The following is a 23246-nucleotide window of genomic DNA, read 5'->3' as shown; positions in this document are numbered from 1 at the left end:
AGAAGACGGGGAGGCAGGTACCATTGATTACTGAGCACTAGAGAGTTACTCTTCCTCTCTTATGAAATTAGAATGCATTCAAAAGTTATCTTTAGAAGTTTCCAACTGTTAGTATAGCATGTGTAAAATTTGTATGTTTAAGCCAGTGTCTCCCTGGCAAATGCAAATTTCTTTTCTTTTTTAATTTATTTTTTTGTTTGTTTTAGAGGTAGGGTCTCATTATGTTGCCCAGGCTGGTCTCAAACTCCGAGCTCAAGCAATCCAACCACCTTGGCCACCCAAATTGCTGGGATTATAGACGTGAGCCACCACACTTGGCCTTCCCCTGGCAAATTTCTGTAATGTTTGAAATCAGGTAGTACAGGTTGAACATTACTAATGTGAAAATCTTAAGCCTAAAATTACTATTATTTTTGAGACAGAGTCTCTCTCTGTCACCAGGCTGGAGTGCAGTGGTGCAGTCTCAGCTCACTGCAACCTCTGCCTCCCGGGTTCAAGCAATTCTCCTGCCTCAGCCTCCCAAGTAGCTGGGACTACAGGCTCATGCCACCATGCTCAGCTAACTTTTTTTGTATTTTTAGTAGAGATGGGGTTTCACCATGTTGGCCAGGATGGTCTTGATCTCTTGACCTCGTGATCCACCTGCCTTGGCCTCCCAAAGTGCTGGGATTACATGTGTGAGGCACCGTGCCTGGCCTGAAGTCTGAAACTTTTTGAGCACAGACGTGATGCCACAGGTGGAAAATTCCACACTGACCTTATGTGACAGCTATACAGAATTATTTAAAGTATTATATAAAATCACCTCCAGGCTATATTGCATAAAGTCATAAATGAATTTTGTGTTTAGATTTGGGTTCCATCCCCAAGATATCTCATTATGTATATGCAGATATTCCAAAATGTGAAAAAACCTGAAATCTGAAACACTTCTATCCCAACACATCACGTAAGGGATACTCAACTTACATGTCCTCTTAACTGTTCACTTTTTTTTTTCAAAAGAGTTTTGGCATTTGGCATTTCAAAAGATCTTCTGCATTTCCCAAGGGTCTCGCTCTGTTGCCCAGGCTGAAGTGCGGTGCCACGAACACTGCTCACTGCAGCTTCCACCTCCCAGGTTCAGGCCATCCTCCTGCCTCAGCCCCACAAGTAGCTGGGACTACAGGGATGAACTCCTGGCTAATTTTTCTATTTTTTGGTAGAGACAGGGTTTTACCATGTTGTCCAGGTTGGTCTCGAACTCCTGAACTCAAGCAGTCTGCCTGCCTCAGCCTCCCAAAGTGCTGGGATTACAGGCGTGAGCAACTGCGCTCGGCCAGCATTTCCTTATAAAATTTAGAGTTGACTTGTTACTTTCTATGAAAAAAGCCTCATAGGATTTTGATAAGGATTACATTATTACTATTATTTGAGACAATCTCATTCTGTTGCCCAGGCTGGAGTGCAGTGGCATGATCTCGGCTCACTGCAACCTCCATTTCCTGGGCTCAAGTGACTGTCTTGCCTCAGCCTCTCACGTAGCTGGGATTACAAGTGTGTGCCACTACACCCACTAAGTTTTGTGTTTTTAGTAGAGATAGGGTTTCACCTTCTTGGCCAGGCTGGTCTCAGTTACAGCTGTGAGCCACTGCCTGGCCTGGTAAGGATTACATTAAGTCTGTGGATCAGTTTGGGGAGAATTGCCGTTTTAACTACATTGAGTCTTCTATGAAGAGAGAATGTCTGACTGTGTATTTAGATCTTTAATTTCTCTCAGTTAGATTTATTCCTAAACATTCTATTCTTTTTGATGCTATTGTCAGTGGAATTTTCTTAATTTCATTTTTGCATAGAAATACAATTGATTTCTATATATTGGTTTTTGTATCCTGCAAACCTGATAAACTTGTTTATTCATTCTAGTAGGTTTTTTTTGTGGGTTCCTTAGGATTTTTTAACATACAGGATCATGTCATCTGTGAATAAGGATGCTTTACTTCTTCCTTTAGAATCTGAATGCTATTAATTAATTTGCCTTATTGTGCTAGCTATAGCTTCCAGTACAATGTTGAATAGCAGTGTGAGACTGAATATTCTTTCCTTGCTCCTGATCTTAGGGGGATAATATTCAGTCCTTCACCAGTAATTATCATGTTAGCTGTAGGTTTTTCATAGGTGTCCTTATAAGGTTGAGAATGCTCCCTCTATTCCTAGTTTATTGAGAGTTTTTATTAGGAATTAGTGTTGAATTTTGTCAAATGCTTTTTCTGCATCTACTGAAATGATATATGGCTCTTTTCCTTTATTTTATCAATATGGAGTATTATATTAACCAATTTTTGGTTGCCAAACCAACCTTGCATTCCAGGGATAAATCCTCATTGTGGTTGAAGCCCATTAAATTCCTATAACTTGCACTGACTTTTGTAAGTTAATTGTAGTTTCAAATTTCTTTAAGGACTAGAATTGTCTTTTTTTTTTTGGTTGTGGGGTGGGGCGGGGGACGGAGTTTCACTCTTGTTGCCCAGGCTGCAGTGCAATGGCACGATCTTGGCTCGCCACAGCCTCTGCCTCCCGGGTTCAAGTGATTCTCCTGCCTCAGCCTCCTGAGTAGCTGGGATTACAGGCATGTGCCACCACGCCCGGCTAATTTATTGTATTCTTAGTAGAGATGGGGTTTCTCTGTGTTGGTCAGGCTGGTCTTCAACTCCCGACCTCAGGTGATCCGCCTGCCTTGGCCTCCCAAAGTGCCGGGATTATAGGCATGAGCCACCGCACCCAGTCTAAGAACTAGAATTGTCATTTCTAAGTAACACTTCAAAATAAGTAAACTTATTGTTTTCACCAGCCACTGTTATTGAGTAGATCATTGATATTGGGATATAAATTTCTGCTATATTTTGAATGTTAAATTTTAGGCTAGGTCATGGTGGCTCACACCTGTAATCTGAGCACTTTTGGAGGTTGAGGTGAGTGGATCACCTGAGGTTAGGAGTTCGAGACCAGCCTGGACAACATGGTGAAACCTTGTCCCTACTAAAAATACAAAAATTAGCTGGGCATGGTGGTGGGTGCTTGTGATCCCAGCTACTCAGGAGGCTGAGGCCGGAGGTGGGAGGCAGAGGCTGCAGTGAGCCAAGATTGCACCATTGCACTCCGGCCTGGGCGACGGGTAAAACTCCATCTCAAAAAACAAAAACAAAAAAGAATTTATAGGAAAATACTAAAAGTAATGTCCTCTGCATTTATAGCCTATGGACCAGCTCTCATTGAACACTGTCTTTTAGAAAATGGATTCTCGGGTAATGTCAAAGTGGATGAAAAACTTGAAACTAAAGGTATGTCTGCATGGTACATTTTTCATTTATTTCGTTTTTTTTAAACTATGAAAATTTTTTCTGGGAAAGTAATAAGGGAGCAGGTGGTTCTAGAATGAAAAACATTTGACCGGGCACACTGGCTCATGCCTGCAATCCCAGCACTTTGGGAGGCTAAGGTGGGAGGATCACTTAAGCCTGGGTGTTTCAGGCTGCGGTGGGTGGTGACTGCACAGCTGCACTCCAGCCTGAGCAACAGAGTGAGACCCCCATCTCAAAAAACCCCACAAAAACAAGTATCACCACTCTCAAAAAAAAAAAAAATTGAATGAGATTTTAGTGAATGTTTTAGTTTCTGCAATATACTAAATCAGTGCACTCATAAAATGACAACAGGTGCTGGTGGTGGTGTTTTGTTTCTGTTTGTTTTTATAAAATGACTCTGATGTTTATATGGAGCAAAAGCATGTGAAAATGTTCAGGATAACTCTGGAAAATACTAGTAATGATTTATTATTACTGTCTGTGTAACCCTTCACAGATTAAAATATGAAGCTATAGTAATTAAAACTGTAAGTTTTTGGAGAAGGAATAGCATAAAGGTTCCAAAAATAGTTTGAAATAATATGGGAATTTAGTTTATGAACAAAGTTACTTTCAAGTCATGGAGGGAAAGGTGGATGATTCAATAAAAGCTACTTGGACAATAGGCTGTTCAAAATGAAACCATATATCCACATATACTGGTTATAAACATGAAATCACTATCTCTAATTTTCTTGAACGCAACATTATTTCATAAGCACTTTCCTGTTTTTCTACATAGTTGTTTAGCCACGGTTAATTGACACTTGATTGGCACTCCTTTTTTCCTTTTTTTCCCCCCACCATTAGATATTGAAAAAGTACTTGTTTCTCTGCAGAAAGCAGAAGACTATATGAAAACAACATCCAACTTCAGTGGGAAGGTAGCACCATGTATACTTACTATATATTGTTGTGATTTATTTGGGTTTTCAGAAATTAAATGTTCATTAAAGGATCATTATATATACATTTTATTTTAATTTGGAAAATTGTTATCTGTAATATGCTTATTCCAGGATAGTTTTTTTGTTTTGTTTTTTGAGACAGTCTTGCTCTGTTACCCAGGCTGGAGTGCAGTGGCATGATCTTGGCTCATTGCAACCTCTACTTCCCTGGTTGAAGTGATTCTCCTGTCTCAGCCTCCCGAGTAGCTGGGACTACAGGCACGTGCCACCATGTCTGGACAGTTTTTATATTTTCAGTAGAGATGAGGTTTCACCATGTTGGCCAGGCTGGTCTCGAATTCCTGACCTCAAGTGATCCGCCTGCCTTGGCCTCCCAAAGTGCTGGGATTATAGACATGGGCCACTGCACCCGGCCCAGGATAGTGTTTTAAAAGTTTCTGTTGGTTTATAAGTTTTTTTCTGTTCCCTATCTTTTATAGAAAGTACAATGTCAGGTTAGTATCAGCTCTTCAGAAAAGTTGAGGAATTTACAGTTATTTCTTTAGTTTCAGATAGAGAAGCACATTTTCATTTGTCAGCCCTTTTCAAAAATGTTGTGATTTACAGCTCCCAACCATTAAATATTTTTTGAATTACCCTGTAGCTTATGAGTGTTTTTCTTCCCTTTTCAAAGTATAACTATTTATAGAAAATTAAAATTAATATCAGTCATAGAAAGTAAACCTTTGGATTAGGTGCAAATTAATATCAGTCACAGAAACTAAATCTTTAGGTGCAGTGGCTCACACCTGTGATCTCAGCACTTTTGGAGGCCAAGGTGGGTGGATCACTTGAGACCAAGAGTTCGACACCACCCTGGCCATCATGGCAAAACCCCTGTCTCTACTAAAAATACAAAAATTAGCCAGGTATGGTGGCACACACCTGTAATCCCAGCTACTTGGGAGGCTGAGGCATGAGAATTGCTTGAACCCGAGAGGCAGAGGTTGCAGTGAGCCGAGAATACACCACTGCACTCCAGCCTGGGTGATGGAGCGAGCGCGACTGTATCAAAAAAAAAAAAAGAAGTAAATCTTTGTTAATTATGAATAGGAATGATTTTAATATTGCATTTTTGTAGGGATATATCATTCAGAAAAGGGAAATAAAACCAAGCTTGGAAGCAGATAAACCAGTTGAAGACATACTCACGTAAGCATATAGGCATGGGTCAATTTGCTTTGGATGTTTGTTAATGTTCTCGAATGTGATATAATAAATATGTTTTACAGGTATGAGGAATTTCATCCTTTCTTGTTTTCTCAACATTCACAATGTCCATATATAGAATTTGAATCATTTGACAAGGTGGGTTTTCCGTTCTGTTCCTTTACCAGTTAGTTAGCATGATATGAGCTGTTAATATCAACTTGCTTCTACTGAGAAACTGAAACTATACTTGCTTTACATTCACTGTGAATCTGGGCATTAAAGATCAGTGTCGTCACAGATACAGCTGTTGGAAATAATTGTTGCCACTTTATTTCAGGATGAAGGACCAGAGATTTGAACTTCATTTGATTCTTGATACTGTTTAGCCATATAATACATTTACCGGAAATCTGTTCAAGTTCTTTTGAGTGGTGTTATGAAACACAATGGAATCTAAAATTCTGTGTATGCAGCTGGGCATGCTGGCTCATGCCTATAATCTCAGCATTTTGGGAGGCCAAGGCAGGCAGATCACTTGAGGTCAGGAGTTCAAGACCAGTCTGGCCAACACAGTGAAACCCTGTCTCTGAAAAACTACAAAAATTAGCGGTGTGTGGTGGGGTGCACCTGTAGTCCCAGCTGTTTGAGAGGCTGAGGCAGGAGAATTACTTGAACCTTGGAGGTGGAAGTTGCAGTGAGCCTAGATCGTGCCACTGCAATCCAGCCTGGGCAACAGAGTGAGACTCTGTCTCAAAAAAAAAGAAAAAAAAATAAAATAAAATTCTGTGTATGCAAGTTGAAGTAGAGACTGTGCTTTTTTTTCCAACTAGTTGTTTGTCTGTTTTTTTAATAAGGCGGTGGATGAATTTTATTCCAAGATAGAGGGCCAGAAAATTGACTTAAAAGCTTTACAACAGGTATGTATTATTAAAAACACATATTAAACCAGCTAGTCTTTAGCGGTTTGATGGGTAGATGATATAGGAAAGGGTGGCCTTTCAGAAAGAGTGTAAGAAGTAGTATGGGAACTCTCTGACCTGCCTCTTTATTTATGATAAAGGTTTATGAAGAAGGTCCATGGGGGATTTTATTGTTGAAAAGTATGTCCTCATTTGTTTCATGAGTATTTCAGATATTCTGTAAAAAAAGGAAAATACAGTGGGAAGGTGAGGCCTGTTATTTACACCTTAATGTGGTTTGCTCAGAACAACCCAAAGCTTCTCAAACATTGCTGTTAAGGAGATACTGTTTTAGGGAGATTTTAAATAGGCCAGAGGAGGGGATATTGTTTATCATTAAACTGTTTCTTTTTTAAATGGACTTTAAAGCTAGGTCTTAATATGTTTTCTGTGTATCATGACTCCAAAAGAAGTGATATACAGTATTTTCCCAGCACATTTGACCATGTTTTTAGAGCATTTGCTGCAGAACAGTTTCATAAATTGTTAATAGTCACTCTTGATTTGAAGGGGATTTGATTTTTTCAAAAACAGTCTTAAAATATGTGTGCAAAAATTTCAAATTATTTGAGGCTGGGCGCTGTGGCGTACGCCTGTAAATCCCAGCACTTTGGGAGGCCGAGGCGGGCAGATCACTTGAGGTCAGGAGTTCGAGAACAGCCTGGCCAGCATGGTGAAAACCTGTCTCTGCTGGAAATACGAAAATGAATGGGGTGTGGTATGGGTGTCCAGCTACTCAGGAGCCTGAGGCACAAGAATTGTTTGACCCTGGGAGGCGGAGGTTGCAATGAGCTGAGACTGTGCCACTGCACTCCAGCCTGGGTGACAGAGTGAAACTCTGCCTTAAAGAAAAAAAAAATCAAATTGTTTGAATCCCTGTACCACTTCCCCTTCAGTTTTTAAAAATTAGTTAATCATAGCACAATTTCAAAGCAGGTAGGCCAGTCAGATGAATTATATACATCATGTAATTACCACATGGTGGCAGCACTTTGGCTAGTAAACTGAACCCCATGGTTTCATGGGTGTCAAAATACTAGTGATTTATTTTGGTAATCATTTTGTGGGTTTTAATAGTCATCATTCTTATCTAAATTTTAAAAAATATTTCATCTAGCATTTAAATACTCATTAATTGATGATATTACTAGTGTTAGAAATTTTGCCACCCAATTGATAACCTTGAAATGTAAATTATATATGATAAAATGCCATATAGAAGGTCAAATAACTACCGTGAGCCTTTGTCTTATTAATTTAGGGGAGAAAGTTTCTGTAAAATACTGGAAATAGTTCTGAGAAAATCAAAAGTAGCAAAAAATACAAAGTCATTTGGTAATTTATGCTCTTTGGGAATTCATTCCCTGCCAGGTGCAGTGGCTCAGGCCTGTAATCCCAGCACTCTGGGAGGCCAAGGTGGGAGGATTGAGCTCAGACATTCGAGAGCAGCCTGGGCAACATAGTGGGACCCGGTCTCTATTATTTAAAAAAAAATAAAGAATTCGTTCTCCCAAACTTTACTTTCGTGCCATAGGAAAAAATGTCTTGATTTCTGCCTGTTTGAATAATGCCAAGGGTATTAGGGGTATATCTTATATACACAGTAACCTGTAATCAAAATACCTTTCTATATAAGGAGTGGGAGTTAGGAAGACAGGAGAAGTAATTTTGGGGCATGGAACGCATTGTAGTGGGATAGGCCTAGGGTGGTAGACTATGGGAACTTCAGTTAGCTAGATAACAGCATAGATGGGGTCAGGATAGTGAGTGTTGGGAAGTAAGAGAGGGATGTCATGAGGTAGGAGAAATCTAATTTTTAAAAAATCTGTTTTGCCAATAAAAGGAAAAGCAAGCATTGAAGAAATTAGATAATGTTCGAAAGGATCATGAAAACAGATTGGAAGCTCTTCAGCAGGCTCAGGTATTATGTTTGGCTTTCTCAGTGCTTTTTCAAAAATGTTAACTTTAACTGGCAATGTAGTAAATGTGTGTGGTTTGTTTTTTAAGGAAATAGACAAACTGAAAGGAGAGCTCATAGAAATGAACCTACAAATAGTTGACAGAGCCATTCAGGTAGTTCGAAGTGCTTTAGCTAACCAGATAGATTGGACAGAAATTGGGTTAATTGTGAAAGAAGCCCAGGCTCAAGGAGACCCTGTTGCAAGTGCAATCAAAGAATTAAAACTACAAACAAACCATGTTACAATGCTGCTAAGGTAAGTTTGACTCTTAGTCAAGCAGTTAATGCTTGTCTTTATTTTGTTATTTTAATTGTTCACTGTATTAAACATTTTTTCTTCATATTTTGAAATTCTCAAAGAAAGGGAAAAAACTAATTTAGATTAAAATAAATAATGAAACTTCCAGTACTGTAAACCATTTATAATTTTATTGAAGAAGAAAATTGAAAATAAAAGTGATGTCATTGACGTTAGTGAAATGCTATTGAATATTTTTAATAGAAATCCATACTTGTTATCAGAGGAGGAAGATGATGATGTTGATGGTGACGTCAATGTTGAGAAAAATGAAACCGAACCACCAAAAGGAAAAAAGAAAAAACAAAAGAATAAACAGCTGCAGAAGCCTCAGAAAAATAAGCCCTTACTTGTAGATGTTGATCTCAGCTTGTCAGCATATGCCAATGCCAAAAAGTAAGTCATTTAACTTTACATTTTAGGCCAAGTGTTATCTGCAATAAATTAAGGAATTAAGGACATTTAAAAAAATTTTAAATTTCACCTGTACATGCATACTTTTTTTGGGTGAAAATACTTTTTTAAATTTAGTTTTGTTAATTATACAGTTTGTTCTGATTTGTTCCGTATAATTTGAGAATTTGTCAAGTTAGAACTAAGTAGAAAACTGAAGAATAAATATTATACTTAAAATTTAAGAGAAATATGTTTTTCTAGGTATTATGATCACAAGAGATATGCTGCTAAGAAAACACAAAAGACTGTTGAAGCTGCTGAGAAGGTACTGAGTATTTCTTAGAGTGAATGTTAGTTGTTTGTACCTGCGTAATTTAATGGACGTAATTATTTCTTCTGTTTAAATGAGGTTTTCTAATTCAGAAGTATCTTTCAAACTTAACTTTGCTTTAAATATATGTATTTCCAGTATTTTTCCCCCCCCCAGGACTGCTCCTCCCCTATTCTTCCTCATCTCAGTAAATAACACCTTCATTTTTCTGTTCACTCAGGTTAAAAATGTTTGTGATATCCCGGACTCTTTTCCCATAAATCATGCAATCCATCAGTAAATCCTTTGGTTCTTTCTTTAAAGTACAGCCAGAATCTGGCTACTACTCATTATTTCCACTGGTCAGTCCCCTATCGCCTCTGTGTTCACATGGACTATGACAGTAGCCTCTTATTGGATCTCTCTCCTCCTCCTCTTTTCCCACTACAGTCTGTTCTCCACATAGCAGCCATCGTGACCCTTTTTTTTTTTTTTTTTGAGATGGAGTTTCGCTCTTATTGCTCAGGCTGGAGTGCAATGGCTTGATCTCAGCTCACTGCAACTTCTGCCTCCCAGGTTCAAGCGATTCTCCCACCTCAGCCTCCTAAGTAGCTGGGATTACAGGCGCCCGCCACCACACCCAGCTAATTTTTGTAGTTTTAGTAGAGACGGGGTTTCACCGTGTTGGTCAGCTTGGTCTCAAACTGCTGACCTCAGGTGATCCGCCCGCTTCAGGCCTTGACCTTCAGCCTCCCAAAGTGCTGGGATTACAGGTGTGAGCCACCACGCCTAGCCCCGTTGTGATCCTTTTGAATCAAAAGTGAAGACTGGGTGTGGTGATTGACGCCTGTAATTCCAGCACTTTGGAAGGCCGAGGCCGGTGGATCGCTTGAAGCCAGGAGTTTGAGACCAGCCTGGCCAACATGGTGAAACCCCGTATCTACTGAAAATACAAAAATTAGCCTGACGTGATGGCGGGTACCTGTAATCCCAGCTACTTGGGCGGCTGAGGTGGGAGAATCTAATGAACCTGGGAGGTGGAGGTTGCAGTGAGCTGAGATCATGCCATTGCACTCTAGCCTGGGAGACAGAGCGAGACTCTATCTCAAAAAATATATTAAAATAAATAAATCAAAAGTGAAGTCCTTTTTCTCTTCCAGTTGCTTCCCATCTTAATACAATTCAGAGCCCTTCTCCTATCCTGCAAGAAGGACAGGAGATCTCCTCCCCTCTGACCTCAACACCTGCATTCCTCCTCTCATACACTCTTTCTGGCTACACTGGGATCTTAGCTGTTCATAAAATAATGACACGTGCTCCCCTCTCAGGGTCTTTGCCCTTGCTGTTCTCTGTACCTGGAATTTTCAGTTTGACCCCTCTCTTCATTTACATATCCACTTAAATGAGATTTAATCAGAGAATCCTTCCTTGACCACTCATTACTAACGATAGTACCACCCTGAATCTCTCTTTATTTTGCCTTATTTTCTTCTTGAAAAACACTCCCCCCAGCCCAACATATGTTTATTTGAATATTTTTTCTGGATTCCTTCTAGAATATAGATTGCATGAAAGTAGAATCTTTGTGTTGTTCATTGCTGCATCCCAATCCCTGGAATATTGCCTGGAACAGAGTAGGCACTTTAATAGCTGTTAAATGAGTGGCCTTCATGACTTGGCCCTCTGTCTATTGCTTCAACCTCATTTCTTGACATTATGCTCTTGATTACTACTTGCTGGTCTTTTTTTTTTTTTTTTTTTGCTTGTAATACCCTTTTTCCTATTCTTTGCCTGATAACCCCGTTAGTCATTGAGGATTCAGCTTATATATCATTTCCTCAGAGATACCTTCTTTGACCATAATCCAGTGTAAATCGGGTTTCCTTGTTATATTCCTGTAGCATCTTTAGAAGCACTCACCATTATATATTTATTTAAAGGATTATATGATTAATAGTTGTCTCTTCTAGACCTAGTGGGGTGGGAGTGGGGGCTTTGTCCATCTTGTTCACTCTTATATCTCTAATGGCATCTAGCCCAGAACCAAGCATATGATAGGTACTCAGTATCTAGAAAATGACAAGGTATTTATTACTTTGTAGGTCTTGAGCAAATATTTTCATGTAGTAATTCTTTAGTTTAGATTATCTTAATACTTCAGGCAAAAATATTTTCATTTCTTCATTACTTTCAAGTATGCGTGTTTGTGTGTGTGTGTGTTTGTGTGTGTGTGTGTAGATTGTGCCATTTTGTGACATTTAAAAAAATTCTTGCCCCATTATTTACTTTGGTGTTATTTAAATACATTCTTAACAAATTGTTTTTAAAACTCTTTTCTATAAATAGGCATTCAAGTCAGCAGAAAAGAAAACAAAGCAAACATTAAAAGAAGTTCAGACTGTTACCTCTATTCAAAAAGCAAGAAAAGTATATTGGTAAGTGTTCTGTCTCTTTCAAATACAGTTTTTGTTTTTATTAAAATTATCCATGCACATTGTTTAGAAAAGTCAAACAGTTCTACAAAGCTTGTTACAAAACCAGTAGCTCTGCAATTTTTTGTTGGTTTGTTTGAGACAGGGCCTCTGTCACCCAGGGTGGAATACAGTGGCATGAACATGGCTCACTGTAGCATTGACCTGCTGGGCTCTGGCAGTTCTCCCACCTCAGCCTCCCAAGTAGCTGAGACTACAGGCACATGCCACTGTGCCCAGCTAATTTTTTAATTTTTCTGTAGAGGCAGGGTCTCACTTTGTTGGCCAGGCTGGTCTCAAACTTCTAGGCTCAAGAGATCCTCCTGCCTCAGCCTCAGTGCTGGATTACAGGCATACGCTTCTGCACTCAGCTAGTTCTCCAGTTCCTCACCTTTACTCCTATTGCCTGCTCTCCGAAGGAAACCACTTTTAGCTATTTTAGTTGATTCTTTTGATATTTGCTTTTATTTATCTTAGTAATATGTTTATATTGCTACTTCTTAATTTTTCTGTTTTATATTCTTACTAACTTCCCACTGGGAAAGATGAGGATTTCCCTCTTTCCACTTGTGTTCCATTACATACACACACAGTTACAGCATAATTTTGTCAAGATTAATAGCATTGGCATCATTATAAATATTTAAATTGTAGTCATATAATTTATATGTCATAGCTGACCCACATAGAATTCTGTTTTCTTTTTCCTTCCTTGCTCAGTTTTAAAAATCTTCCCTGGAGTTATTAATTGTCATTTCATTTGCTTTTTATTTTTGTTCTTATCACTAATTTATCTAAATAATATCTTCCAAGTGTGTTCAGACACATTGGAATTCAATCAGTATCATCTTGCAGAGGTCAGAAGTCTCTCCTGGAGCTTTTTGACTTACTTAATTTTATATCGGTTCTCTCTAAGCATCGTACACTTTTCTTTTTATTGTTATCTTTATCCTTCTCTGTTTTGGAAACTCTTTTCTGGATCTCATACTTCTTTCTTGGTTGAAAGAGTGTGTGTTCCAGAAGCTTCACAAGAAAGGGTGTATAGAAAGCACAGTTTTTGAGGTCTCCAATGTATAAAACATTTTACTCTTATAGTTTGAGTGGGCTGGGCACGGTGGCCCATTCCTGTAATCTCAGCACTCTGGGAGGGTGAGGTGGGTGGACCTCTTGACCTCTGGAGTTCGAGAGTAGCCTGTGCAACATGCCAAACCCCGTCTCTTAAAAAAAAAAAATTGAGTATAGAATTCTATGAAAATATGTTTTCCTCAGACTTTTTTTTTTTTTTTTTTGAGACGGAGTTTCACTTTTATTGCCCAGGCTGGAGTGCAGTGGCGCAGTCTTGGCTCACTGTAACCTCTGCCTTCCGGTTTGAAGCGATTCTCATGCCTCAGCCTCTGGAGTAGCTGGGATTACAGGCACCCACCACCACGCCTGGCTAATTTTTGTATTTTTAGTAGAGATGGGGTTTCACCTTACTTGCCACCCTGGTCTCAAACTCCTGACCTCGTGTTCCACCCGCCTCGGCCTCCCAAAGCGTTGGGATTACAGGCGTGAGCCACCACGCCCCGCCTCCTCAGACTTTTAAAGGTATTGCTTCATTATAGTAACTTGAGAAATCTGGTATTATTTTGATAGTTGATATTTTATTTATTTTATTTTTTTTTGAGACAGAGTCTCACTTTGTTGCCCAGGCTGGAGTGCAGTGGCATGATCTTGGCTCACTGCAACCTCCGCTTCCTGGGTTCAAGTGATTCTCCTGTCTCAGCCTCCCAGTTAGCTGGGATTACAGGTGCACGCCACCATGCCCAGCTAATTTTTGTGTGTTTAGTAGAGAAGGGTTTCTGCCATGTTGCCCATGCTGGTCTCTTAACTCTTGGCCTCAAGTGATCTGCCCGCCTCAGCCTCCCAAAATGCTGGGATTACAGGCTTGAGCCATCACACCTGGCTGATAGTTGATATTTTACATGAAACTTGTTTTTGCCTTTCTACAAGCTTGTAGATATTTCTCCCCTCCCAATTTTTTCTCCAAATTTTTCAAAATTTTACAGTTGGGGTTGGTGGTGATGTTTTAATCCATTATGTTGGATACTTTGTGGGCTGTTTTAATTCAGAAACTTTCAGTTCTGAGACATTTTCTGGAAATAGTTCTTGAAAAACTGCCTGACCTCTGCTTTCTTTTTTCTTTTCCTTCTGGAAATCTTGTTTTTAAGATATGGAACCCCCTAGACCAGTCCTCCAGTTTTGTTGTATTTTCTATTTTCAAGTCTATCGTTTTGCTCTACATCCTGGGAGTTTCCTCAGCTTTATCTTCCACCAAATCTTTCCACTGAATATTTTATTACTTCCTACCATGTTTTTAATTTTAAGAACTCTCTTCTCAACATAATGTTCCTGGCAAAAAGAGGACTTTTTTTTTTGGTTCTTGGAATATACCCTTTTTAAAAAAATAAGTAAGTGTCTGCTTTAGTTTCTTTTAGCTCTCTGAGAATAGTTTTGATGTATTAAATTTTTTTAGTATTCTTTTTTTGCAAGTCTCTGTCTTCTCCAAGTTGTTTCTGTCTTTTTTTTTTTTTTTTAATTGATCATTCTTGGGTGTTTCTCGCAGAGGGGGATTTGGCAGGGTCATAGGACAATAGTGGAGGGAAGGTCAGCAGATAAACAAGTGAACAAAGGTCTCTGGTTTTCCTAGGCAGAGGACCCTGCGGCCTTCTGCAGTGTTTGTGTCCCTGGGTACTTGAGATTAGGGAGTGGTGATGACTCTTAACGAGCATGCTGCCTTCAAGCATCTGTTTAACAAAGCACATCTTGCACCGCCCTTAATCCATTTAACCCTGAGTGGACACAGCACATGTTTCAGAGAGCACAGGGTTGGGGGTAAGGTCGTAGATCAACAGGATCCCAAGGCAGAAGAATTTTTCTTAGTACAGAACAAAATGAAAAGTCTCCCATGTCTACTTCTTTCTACACTGACACAGCAACCATCCGATTTCTCAATCTTTTCCCCACCTTTCCCCCTTTTCTATTCCACAAAACCGCCATTGTCATCATGGCCCGTTCTCAATGAGCTGTTGGGTACACCTCCCAGACGGGGTGGTGGCCAGGCAGAGGGGCTCCTCACTTCCCAGTAGGGGCGGCCGGGCAGAGGCGCCCCTCACCTCCCGGACAGGGCGGCTGGTCGGGCGGGGGGCTGACCCCCCCACCTCCCTCCCGGACAGGGGTGGCTGCCGGGCGGAGATGCTCCTCACTTCCCAGACGGGGTGGCTGCCGGGCGGAGGGGCTCCTCACTTCTCAGACGGGGCGGCTGCCGGGCGGAGGGTCTCCTCACTTCTCAGATGGGGCGGCCGGGCAGAGACGCTTCTCACCTCCCAGACGGGGTCATGGCTGGGCAGAGGTGCTCCTCACATCCCAGACGGGGCGGCGGGGCAGAGGCGCTCCCCACATCTCAGACGATGGGCGGCCGGGCAGAGACGCTCCTCACTTCCTAGATGGGATGGCGGCCGGGCAGAGGCTGCAATCTCGGCACTTTGGGGGGCCAAGGCAGGCGGCTGGGAGGGTAGCGAGCTGAGATCACGCCGCTGCACTCCAGCCTGGGCACCATTGAGCACTGAGTGAACGAGACTCCGTCTGCAATCCCGGCACCTCGGGAGGCTGAGGCTGGCGGATCACTCGCTGTTAGGAGCTGGAGACCAGCCCGGCCAACACAGTGAAACCCCGTCTCCACCAAAAAAATACGAAAACCAGTCAGGCGTGGCGGCGCGTGCCTGCAATCGCAGGCACTCGATAGGCTGAGGCAGGAGAATCAGGCAGGGAGGTTGCAGTGAGCCGAGATGGCAGCAGCACAGTCCAGCTTCGGCTTGGCATCAGAGGGAGACCGTGGAAAGAGAGGGAGAGGGAGAGGGAGACCATGGGGAGAGGGAGAGGGAGAGGGGGAGGGGGAGGGGGAGGGGGAGGGAGAGGGAGAGGTCCAAGTTGTTTCTTTTTAAATTTTTTTAAATTATATGTATTTAGGCTGGGCACGGTGGTGCTCACCCATGTAATCCTAGCACTTTGGGAGACCAAGACAGGTGGATCACTGGGGGTTAGGAGTTCGAGACCAACCTGGCCAACATGGTGAAAACCCATCTCTACTAAAAATACAAAAAAAATTAGCTGAGTGTGGTGGCAGGTGCCTGTAATCCCAGCTACTAGGGAGGCTGAGACACAAGAATCACTTGAACGTGGGAGGCAGAGGTTTCAGTAAGCCGAGATCGTGCCACTGCACTCCAGCCTGGGTGACAGAGCAAGACTCTTTCTCCAAAAAAAAAAAAAAATCTCTAAGGGAACTCTGATAATGCTAGACCACTCAAGAACAAAAAGTTAAGGTCATGCAGTCCCCCTACCCCACCACACATACTGATAGGAGACCAGAAGTTAATCTGTTCAGCAGACATACTCCCTTTCTTCACTTAACATGGCGGTAGGCTTTCCACAATCTATCACACACATAGACATTGTCATCCTTTTCATCCCTGCAGTGCGTAAATGAGAGAAAAGGGCCACCATTACCTGTTTTGTTTTTTTTTTTTTTTTAAGTAGAGACGGGATCTTTCAGTGTTGGCCAGGCTGATCTCAAACTCCTGGGCTCAAGTGATCCTCCCACTTCAGCCTCCCAAAGTGCTGGAATTACAGATAAAAGCCACCATGCCTGGCCCTGCCATTATTACTTTTTTTTTCTTTGAGACACAGTCCTAGCTCTGTTGCCTATGTTGGAGTGCAGTGGTGCGATCTTGGCTCACTGCAACCTTCACCTCCCAGGCTCAAGGGATTCTCCTGCCTCAGCCTCCCAAGTAGCTGGGACTACAGGTGTGCGCCACCATGCCCGGCTAACTTTTGTACTTTTTGTAGAGATGGATTTCACCATATTGGCCAGGCTAGTCTCGAACTCCTGACCTCAAGTGATCCACCCTCCTCGGCCTTCCAAAGTGCCGGGATTATAGGCATGAGCCACCGCGCCCAGCCGATTATTAGCTCTTGATACAATACTTTCAGAATCTGAAACGGAGAGGGTAAGGAACTTAAGCGAAGTCATGCAGTGACCAGAGGACAACGCATAAGTGCTGACAGGTTTGAGGAATGACTCTGTCATGGCACCAAACTCAAAAGGTATTCATTAACTTTTCTTTGAGCCATAAAAAGGATCAAATGTGTCATTTCAACAAACACACAGATACTTGCCTGCTGTCAAACAAAAGGAAATGGGGGCCAGCCACAGTGGCTCATGCCTGTAATCCCAGCACTTTGGGAGGCCGAGGCGGGCAGATGACAAGATCAGGAGTTTGAGACCAGCCTGGCCAATAAGGTGAACCCCCGTTTCTACTAAAAATACAAAAATTAGCCAGGTGTGGTGGCTTGTGCCTGTAGACCAAGCTACTCGGGTGGCTGAGGCAGAAGAATCGCTTGAACCTGGGAGGCGGAGGTTGCAGTGAGCCAAGATGGCGCCACTGCACTCCAGTCTGGGCAACAGAGTGAGACTCTGTCTCAGAAAAAAACAAAAAAACAAAAAAAACAAATGGGTGGCTGAAGTGGCATTCTAATCCTCTGAAATCATTTCCCAAAGGTAATTAACTAATGGGTATCACAACATCCTACACCCTCGGAGCAAGTGAAGGGAGGGCACTGGACCAGATGCTCACAAATGAAAACACACAGATTTTGGGTACATGCAATTGCTCTACCTCAGGGACATCAACATTCAGAACTCTCTCCTTTTCAAGATGTTTCTATAAAGACAGGGATAGGCTAGGTGCGGTGGCTCACGCCTGTAATCCCAGCACTTTGGGAGACCATAGGGGGGCAGATAACCTGAGGTGAGGAGTTCGAGACCAGCCTGGGCAACATGGCAAAACCCCGTCTCTACAAAAATACAAAAATTAGCTAGGTGTGGTTGTGCACACCTGTAGTCCCAGCTACTTGAGAGGCTGAGGTGGGAGGATCACTTGAGCCTGGGAGACAGACGTTGCAGTGAGCCAAGACTGTGCCACTGCACTCCAGCCTCGGCAACAGAGCGAGACTCCATCTCAAAAAAAAAAAAAATATATATATATATATATATATATGGTCTATAATATGTTTTTATTATATACATATGCATAATGAAATGAAACAGTCAAGCACATTAACATATCCATCATCTCACGTAGTTACTCTGTTTTTTGTGTGTCTGGTAAGAGCACTTAAAAATATACTCTCAGCAAATTTCCAATATATAATACAGTATTGTTAACTGTATTCCTCATGCCATATATTGGATGTCTAGAGTTACTCATGTTACCGTAACTTGTTAGTTTTTGACATACCTACATCAGCCCTACTGCACCCTCCTTTTCTTTTTTTCTTTTGGAGACAGAGTTTCGCTCTGTTGCACAGGCTGCTGAGTAGCTGGGACTACAGGCACTTTTTTTAAAATGTTGCTTTTGTCTCCATCTTTCATATTAGTGTCTGGTGCTCCTTGATTGTCTGTTCAACGTTTTACATTTTATGGTAGGGTATTAAAATGCTGTTTGGAAGTTCCCTGGGTGGTTGGGCTTGTGAAATGATCTGTGTTGGCCATTTTGTGTAGAATCTTCATTGTCTTTAGCCCTTTTCCCCTTGAGCTAGTCTCATTTCCCAGAAAAGATTCTTTTTTTCTCCTGCTTGTAAGACCTGGCTGCTGCAGCATTTGGGGAGCCCAGTGGAAATAATAGGCTGAGAGTCTTAGGATCCAGTAATTCATTTACTTATTTGCTGTATTTTACATATATTACTCCTGATTATATAGCTGTGCCACATTTACCTTGTCCAGAGATCTTATTTATACCCTTTCTAGAGAAATTAACCTCTGGCCTTCTGTTAGGAAATGGAACAGGAATTAGCTGGAAAGAACATATATGGAACTAACTGCTTCTTGAACAGACTCTCAGCCAGTCCTCCTGTTTTCATTCCCATCTTAAACTCTTATGTCCTTAAGTGTTTGTGCTGCCATTTGTTTAGCCTTTTATGAGTTTTACATTGCAAATTTAGTTGTTGCTTTTTTCACCATCAGCTTAGGATTCAGCTTCTTAAGTCTGATCACGGCCGGGCGCAGTGGCTCATGCCTGTAATCCCAGCACTTTGGGAGGCCGAGGCGGGCAGATCACGAGGTCAAGAGATCGAGACCATCCTGGCTAACACGGTGAAACCCCGTCTCTACTAAAAATACAGAAAAAATTAGCCGGGCGTGGTGGCGGGCGCCTGTAGTAGTCCCAGCTACTCGGGAGGCTGAGGCAGGAGAATGGTGTGAACCCAGAAGGTGGAGCTTGCAGTGAGCCGAGATCGGGCCACTGCACTCCAGTCTGGGTGACAGTGCGAGACTCTGTCTCGGAAAAAAAAAAAAAAAAAGTCTCATCACTTGTCCATTTGTTTTCCAGCTTTCAGAATTTGGTTGTATTTGTCTCTTCTCCCTCTCTGTTTTGTTTGACATCTCTGTTGATGAATAGGATTATCCTGTAGTTTTCATTTCTTGTAATGTTCTTGTTGGGTATTGGTATCAAGGTCATATTGCCTCATAAAACAAGTTGGAAAGTGTTCCTTTTTCAGTTGTTCTTAAATAGCTAATGAAATTCACCTGTGAAGCTGAGTAGTCCTGGAGTTTTCTTTGGGAAAGCTTGTCATTGCAGATTCAAATTATTTAGTAAATGTAAGGACTGTTCAAATTTCCTAGTTTTGGTAAGCAGTGTTTTTTTTAAAGACTTTGTCTAAAGTTTAAAATATATTGGCAGAAAGTTTATAATATTCTGCGAATTTGTCCATTTCTCCTTTTACTTCTGCCAGTTTTTGCTTTTTATATATGAGATAATGTAATTAGGTGATAAAACTATATAACTGTTATGTCTTCCTAATTCATTGAGTCTTTTATCAGCTTTAATGAAATGTCCTTCTAACTTGTAACTATTTTTTCCTTCTTTGTCAGGTGTAACTAGATGAGCTTTCTTTTGGTTAGTGTTTACATGGTATATCTTTTTTATTTGTTTTTTGTTTTTTGAGACATAGTCTTGCTCTGTCACCCAGGCTGAAGTGCAGTGGTGCAATCTTGGCTCACTGCAACTTCTGCCTCCTGGGTTCAAGCAATTCTGCCTCAGCCCTCTGAGTAGCTGGGATTACAGGCGCCCACCACCATGCCTGGCTAATTTTTCTATTTTTATTAGAGATGAGGTTTCATCATGTTGGCCAGGCTGGTCTCAAACTCTGGACCTCAAGTGATACGCCTGCCTTGGCCTCCCAAAGTGCTGGGATTACAGGCATAAGCCACCGTGCCTGGCCTATCTTTTTTCATCATTATATTTCAACCTTTCCATCCTTATATTTTAAAGGAGCATCATATATATCATTGTCATTGTTTTCCAGTCTGACAGTCTTTGCCTTTTACCTGGGCATTTAATGCATTTATATTTAATGTAATCTCTGATATATTTGGGTTTAAATCCACCCATCTTACTATTTGCTTTTTGCTTGTCCCGTTTGTTCTGTGTCCTCTTTTGTCTTCATTATTGCCTTCTTTTGATTGACTACTTTTTATTGACTTGTTGGCTATACATTCCCTTACTAGGATGATTACAAAATACATCTTTGATTTTTCTCTCCCATTCTTTTTGTCCCTATGTCTTTGTCTTTTTACAAACCTCTTTACTGTGAGTAGGGGAATGGTTAAGTAAGTGTAGTGCATCCATTCAGCAATGAAGAAAATGTACTTTTAGGTGAAAAAAGCAATATGCAGAACAGTTTGTGCTATGTCTAAAAATGTATCAGGGAAACCCACCTCCAGTATTTCAACATAGGTTCTTTCTATTTTCCTTAAGTGTCAGCCAGCTGAGAAATAAAGAGAAAGAGTACAAAGAGGAATTTTACAGCTGGGCTGCCGGGGGTGACATCACGTATCGGTAGGACCATGATGCCCACCTGAGCCTTAAAGCCGGCAAGTTTTATTAAGGATTTCAAAAGGGGAGGGAGGTGCAAAAACAGGGAGTAGGTCACAAAGATCACATGCTTCAAAGGGCAAAAAGGAGAACAAAGATCACATGCTTCTGAGGAAACAGGACAAGGGCAAAATCAGAAACTCCTGATAAGGGTCCAACAAAGATCACAAGGCAAAGGGCAAAAGCAAAGATCACAAGGCAAAGGACAAAAGATTAACAGGATTAAGAGATTAAAGTAAGACAGGCGTAAGAAATTGTGAAAGTATTGTTTGGGAACTGGTAAATGTCCATGAAATCTTCACAATTTATATTCCTCTGCCACAGCTCCAGCTGGTCCCTCCATTCAGGGTCCCTGACTTCCCACAACAAAAAAGAGAAGATTGGGATAAATATTTTAGCTTTTCTATGTATAAAGAATCTTGAGACGGATACTCAGGAAGCAAGTCACAATGGCTCCTTCTTTGGTGTAGTGACAGGAACTGAAGGGATGCAGGATCTCTATCTTTTTTATTTTTTTTTGTTTTTTATTTATTTATTTTTTGAGACAGAGTCTCGCTCTGTTGCCTAGGCTGGAGTGCAGGGGTGCCATCTCAGCTCACTGCAAGCTCTGCCTCCCAGGTTCACCCCATTCTTTTGCCTTAGCCTCCCGAGTAGGTGAGACTACAGGCGCCTGTCACCACACCCAGCTAATTTTTCATATTTTCAGTAGAGACGGGGTTTCACCATGTTAACCGGGATGGTCTCGATCTCCTGAGCTCGTGATCCGCCCACCTCGGCCTCCCGAAGTGCTGGGATTACAGGCGTGAGGCACTGCGTCCAGCTGACCTTTTTTATATAAGTAAAAAATTTTATTCAACCATGAGTATGTGTTACCCAATCAAAAAATCAGATGAGAAAATAGTAAAGTCCTTTCACTATTATATTAGGGAGTTTAAGTATCTGTGCTTAGTCTACCATTTTTAACCAAAAGTTTTAAAAAGTGTGGATTAAATCATACAGAAGATAATCTCTGTAGTCATATATAATGTAGCAAGGATTTATGTTCATCTGTCTTGCATGTCATTTTCTAAATGTCATACAGATAATATACTCTGTACTTTTTATCTTGCAGGTATTAATCATGAAAACCCAAGTTATTTTGTCTTTTGAGAAAAGTTGTAATTTTATCCTCCTAAAGACAATTTTTGGTCTTTTGTATTTAAAAAAATGTAAAGAATATCATATATAAAGATTAATTACGTTCATTTATTGAGAGCAGAGTGGGAAAACAACATTTCTTTCTTATTAGTGGTCTAAAGCCTATTCAGTGCCTCACTAAAAGAAAGCTAAACCTAAGGACCATATGACATTTTATACTTTTGCTTTATGAAATTTATTGTTAGAAGTCGAGTTTAAGAAGGCTATATGGAGTAAGGAGATAACTTTTTTAAACATAGAATTTAATTTCTTTTTTCTAAGACTGTCTAAAGAATATCCTAGGGCAATTTGTATTATAGGTTTTTAGTAAAATTCAGCATGATGCCTTAAAAAAATTAAACCATCAACTTGTCTTAAACTACACAGGCAGGATAGCTTCCTGTTTTGTTTTGTTTGCAAAAAGGGTATGAATTCAGGCAGCTATAAAGAAAAGTTAACTTTTTTTCTTTCATTTTGATAGGTTTGAGAAATTTCTATGGTTCATTAGCTCAGAGAACTATCTAATTATAGGTGGACGAGATCAGCAACAGAATGAAATAATTGTGAAAAGATACTTGACACCAGGTAGGTAAGATTAAAATTCGGAAAAATTTTCTCTTGAATGTTTGGATCAGTTATCTCAATATTGGGCATTGATTTTCTTGTTATACTCTTGTTTGATAGATTTAACTAGTAGAAAGATTTGATGCATGATGCTTCATGGTTTGTTACATATGTGTTTTGATGCTTTTAGTTCTTAAGTGAATATTCCTAAAATGGTATTGCTGAGCTAATCTGCAGTGTTGGACTTTCAGTACTCTATTACATTAACAGAATAACTTTCAGTCTTCAAAGTTATTGTAGGTCAAATTTTTAAAAGCTTACTGTAGTGGTGTTCAAGTTTGCAATCATTTTTCACACCTAGAAGTAGGACTTGGCCGGGCGTGGTGGCTCACGCCTGTAATCTCAGCCACTTTGGGAGGCTGAGGCAGGTGGATCACCTGAGGTCAGGAGTTCAAGAACAGCCTGGCCAACATGGTGAAACCCTGTCTCCACTAAAAATACCAAAAAAATTAGCTGGACGTGGTGGTGCACGCCTGTAATCCCAGCTACTTGGGAGGCTGAGGTGGGAGAATTGCCTGAACCTCGGGGGCAGAAGTTGCAGTGAGCTGAAATTGTGCCACTGCCCTCCAGCCTGGGTGACAGAGCGAGACTCCATCTGAAA

At 41.0% G+C, this 23246-nt stretch overlaps 2 protein-coding genes across 4 annotated transcripts in view; one reads left to right on the top strand and one right to left on the bottom strand.

The window, feature by feature from the left end:
- NEMF (nuclear export mediator factor) overlaps window positions 1-23246 on the top strand; it is a 69147-nt gene that overhangs the window by 15307 nt on the left and 30594 nt on the right. For all 3 annotated transcript variants that reach the window (XM_004055143.5, XM_004055142.5, XM_063697839.1), the window contains exons 7-17: window positions 3234-3320; window positions 4194-4267; window positions 5412-5482; window positions 5563-5638; window positions 6337-6399; window positions 8285-8362; window positions 8449-8657; window positions 8904-9095; window positions 9357-9420; window positions 11752-11840; window positions 22503-22606. In XM_004055143.5, coding sequence (XP_004055191.3) covers window positions 3234-3320; window positions 4194-4267; window positions 5412-5482; window positions 5563-5638; window positions 6337-6399; window positions 8285-8362; window positions 8449-8657; window positions 8904-9095; window positions 9357-9420; window positions 11752-11840; window positions 22503-22606 — 1107 coding nt within the window. The remainder of the gene's footprint in view (window positions 1-3233; window positions 3321-4193; window positions 4268-5411; window positions 5483-5562; window positions 5639-6336; window positions 6400-8284; window positions 8363-8448; window positions 8658-8903; window positions 9096-9356; window positions 9421-11751; window positions 11841-22502; window positions 22607-23246) is intronic.
- KLHDC2 (kelch domain containing 2) overlaps window positions 22071-23246 on the bottom strand; it is a 47505-nt gene continuing 46329 nt past the window's right edge. Inside the window, exon 13 of the mRNA XM_063697840.1 lies at window positions 22071-23240. Coding sequence (XP_063553910.1) covers window positions 22988-23240 — 253 coding nt within the window. The 3' untranslated portion in view covers window positions 22071-22987. The remainder of the gene's footprint in view (window positions 23241-23246) is intronic.

Source organism: Gorilla gorilla, chromosome 15, assembly GCF_029281585.2.
Source record: "Gorilla gorilla gorilla isolate KB3781 chromosome 15, NHGRI_mGorGor1-v2.1_pri, whole genome shotgun sequence".
NCBI lineage: Eukaryota > Metazoa > Chordata > Mammalia > Primates > Hominidae > Gorilla > Gorilla gorilla.
Note: the sequence above shows the minus strand (reverse complement) of the source record. Positions and strands in the feature narration are given on the sequence as shown.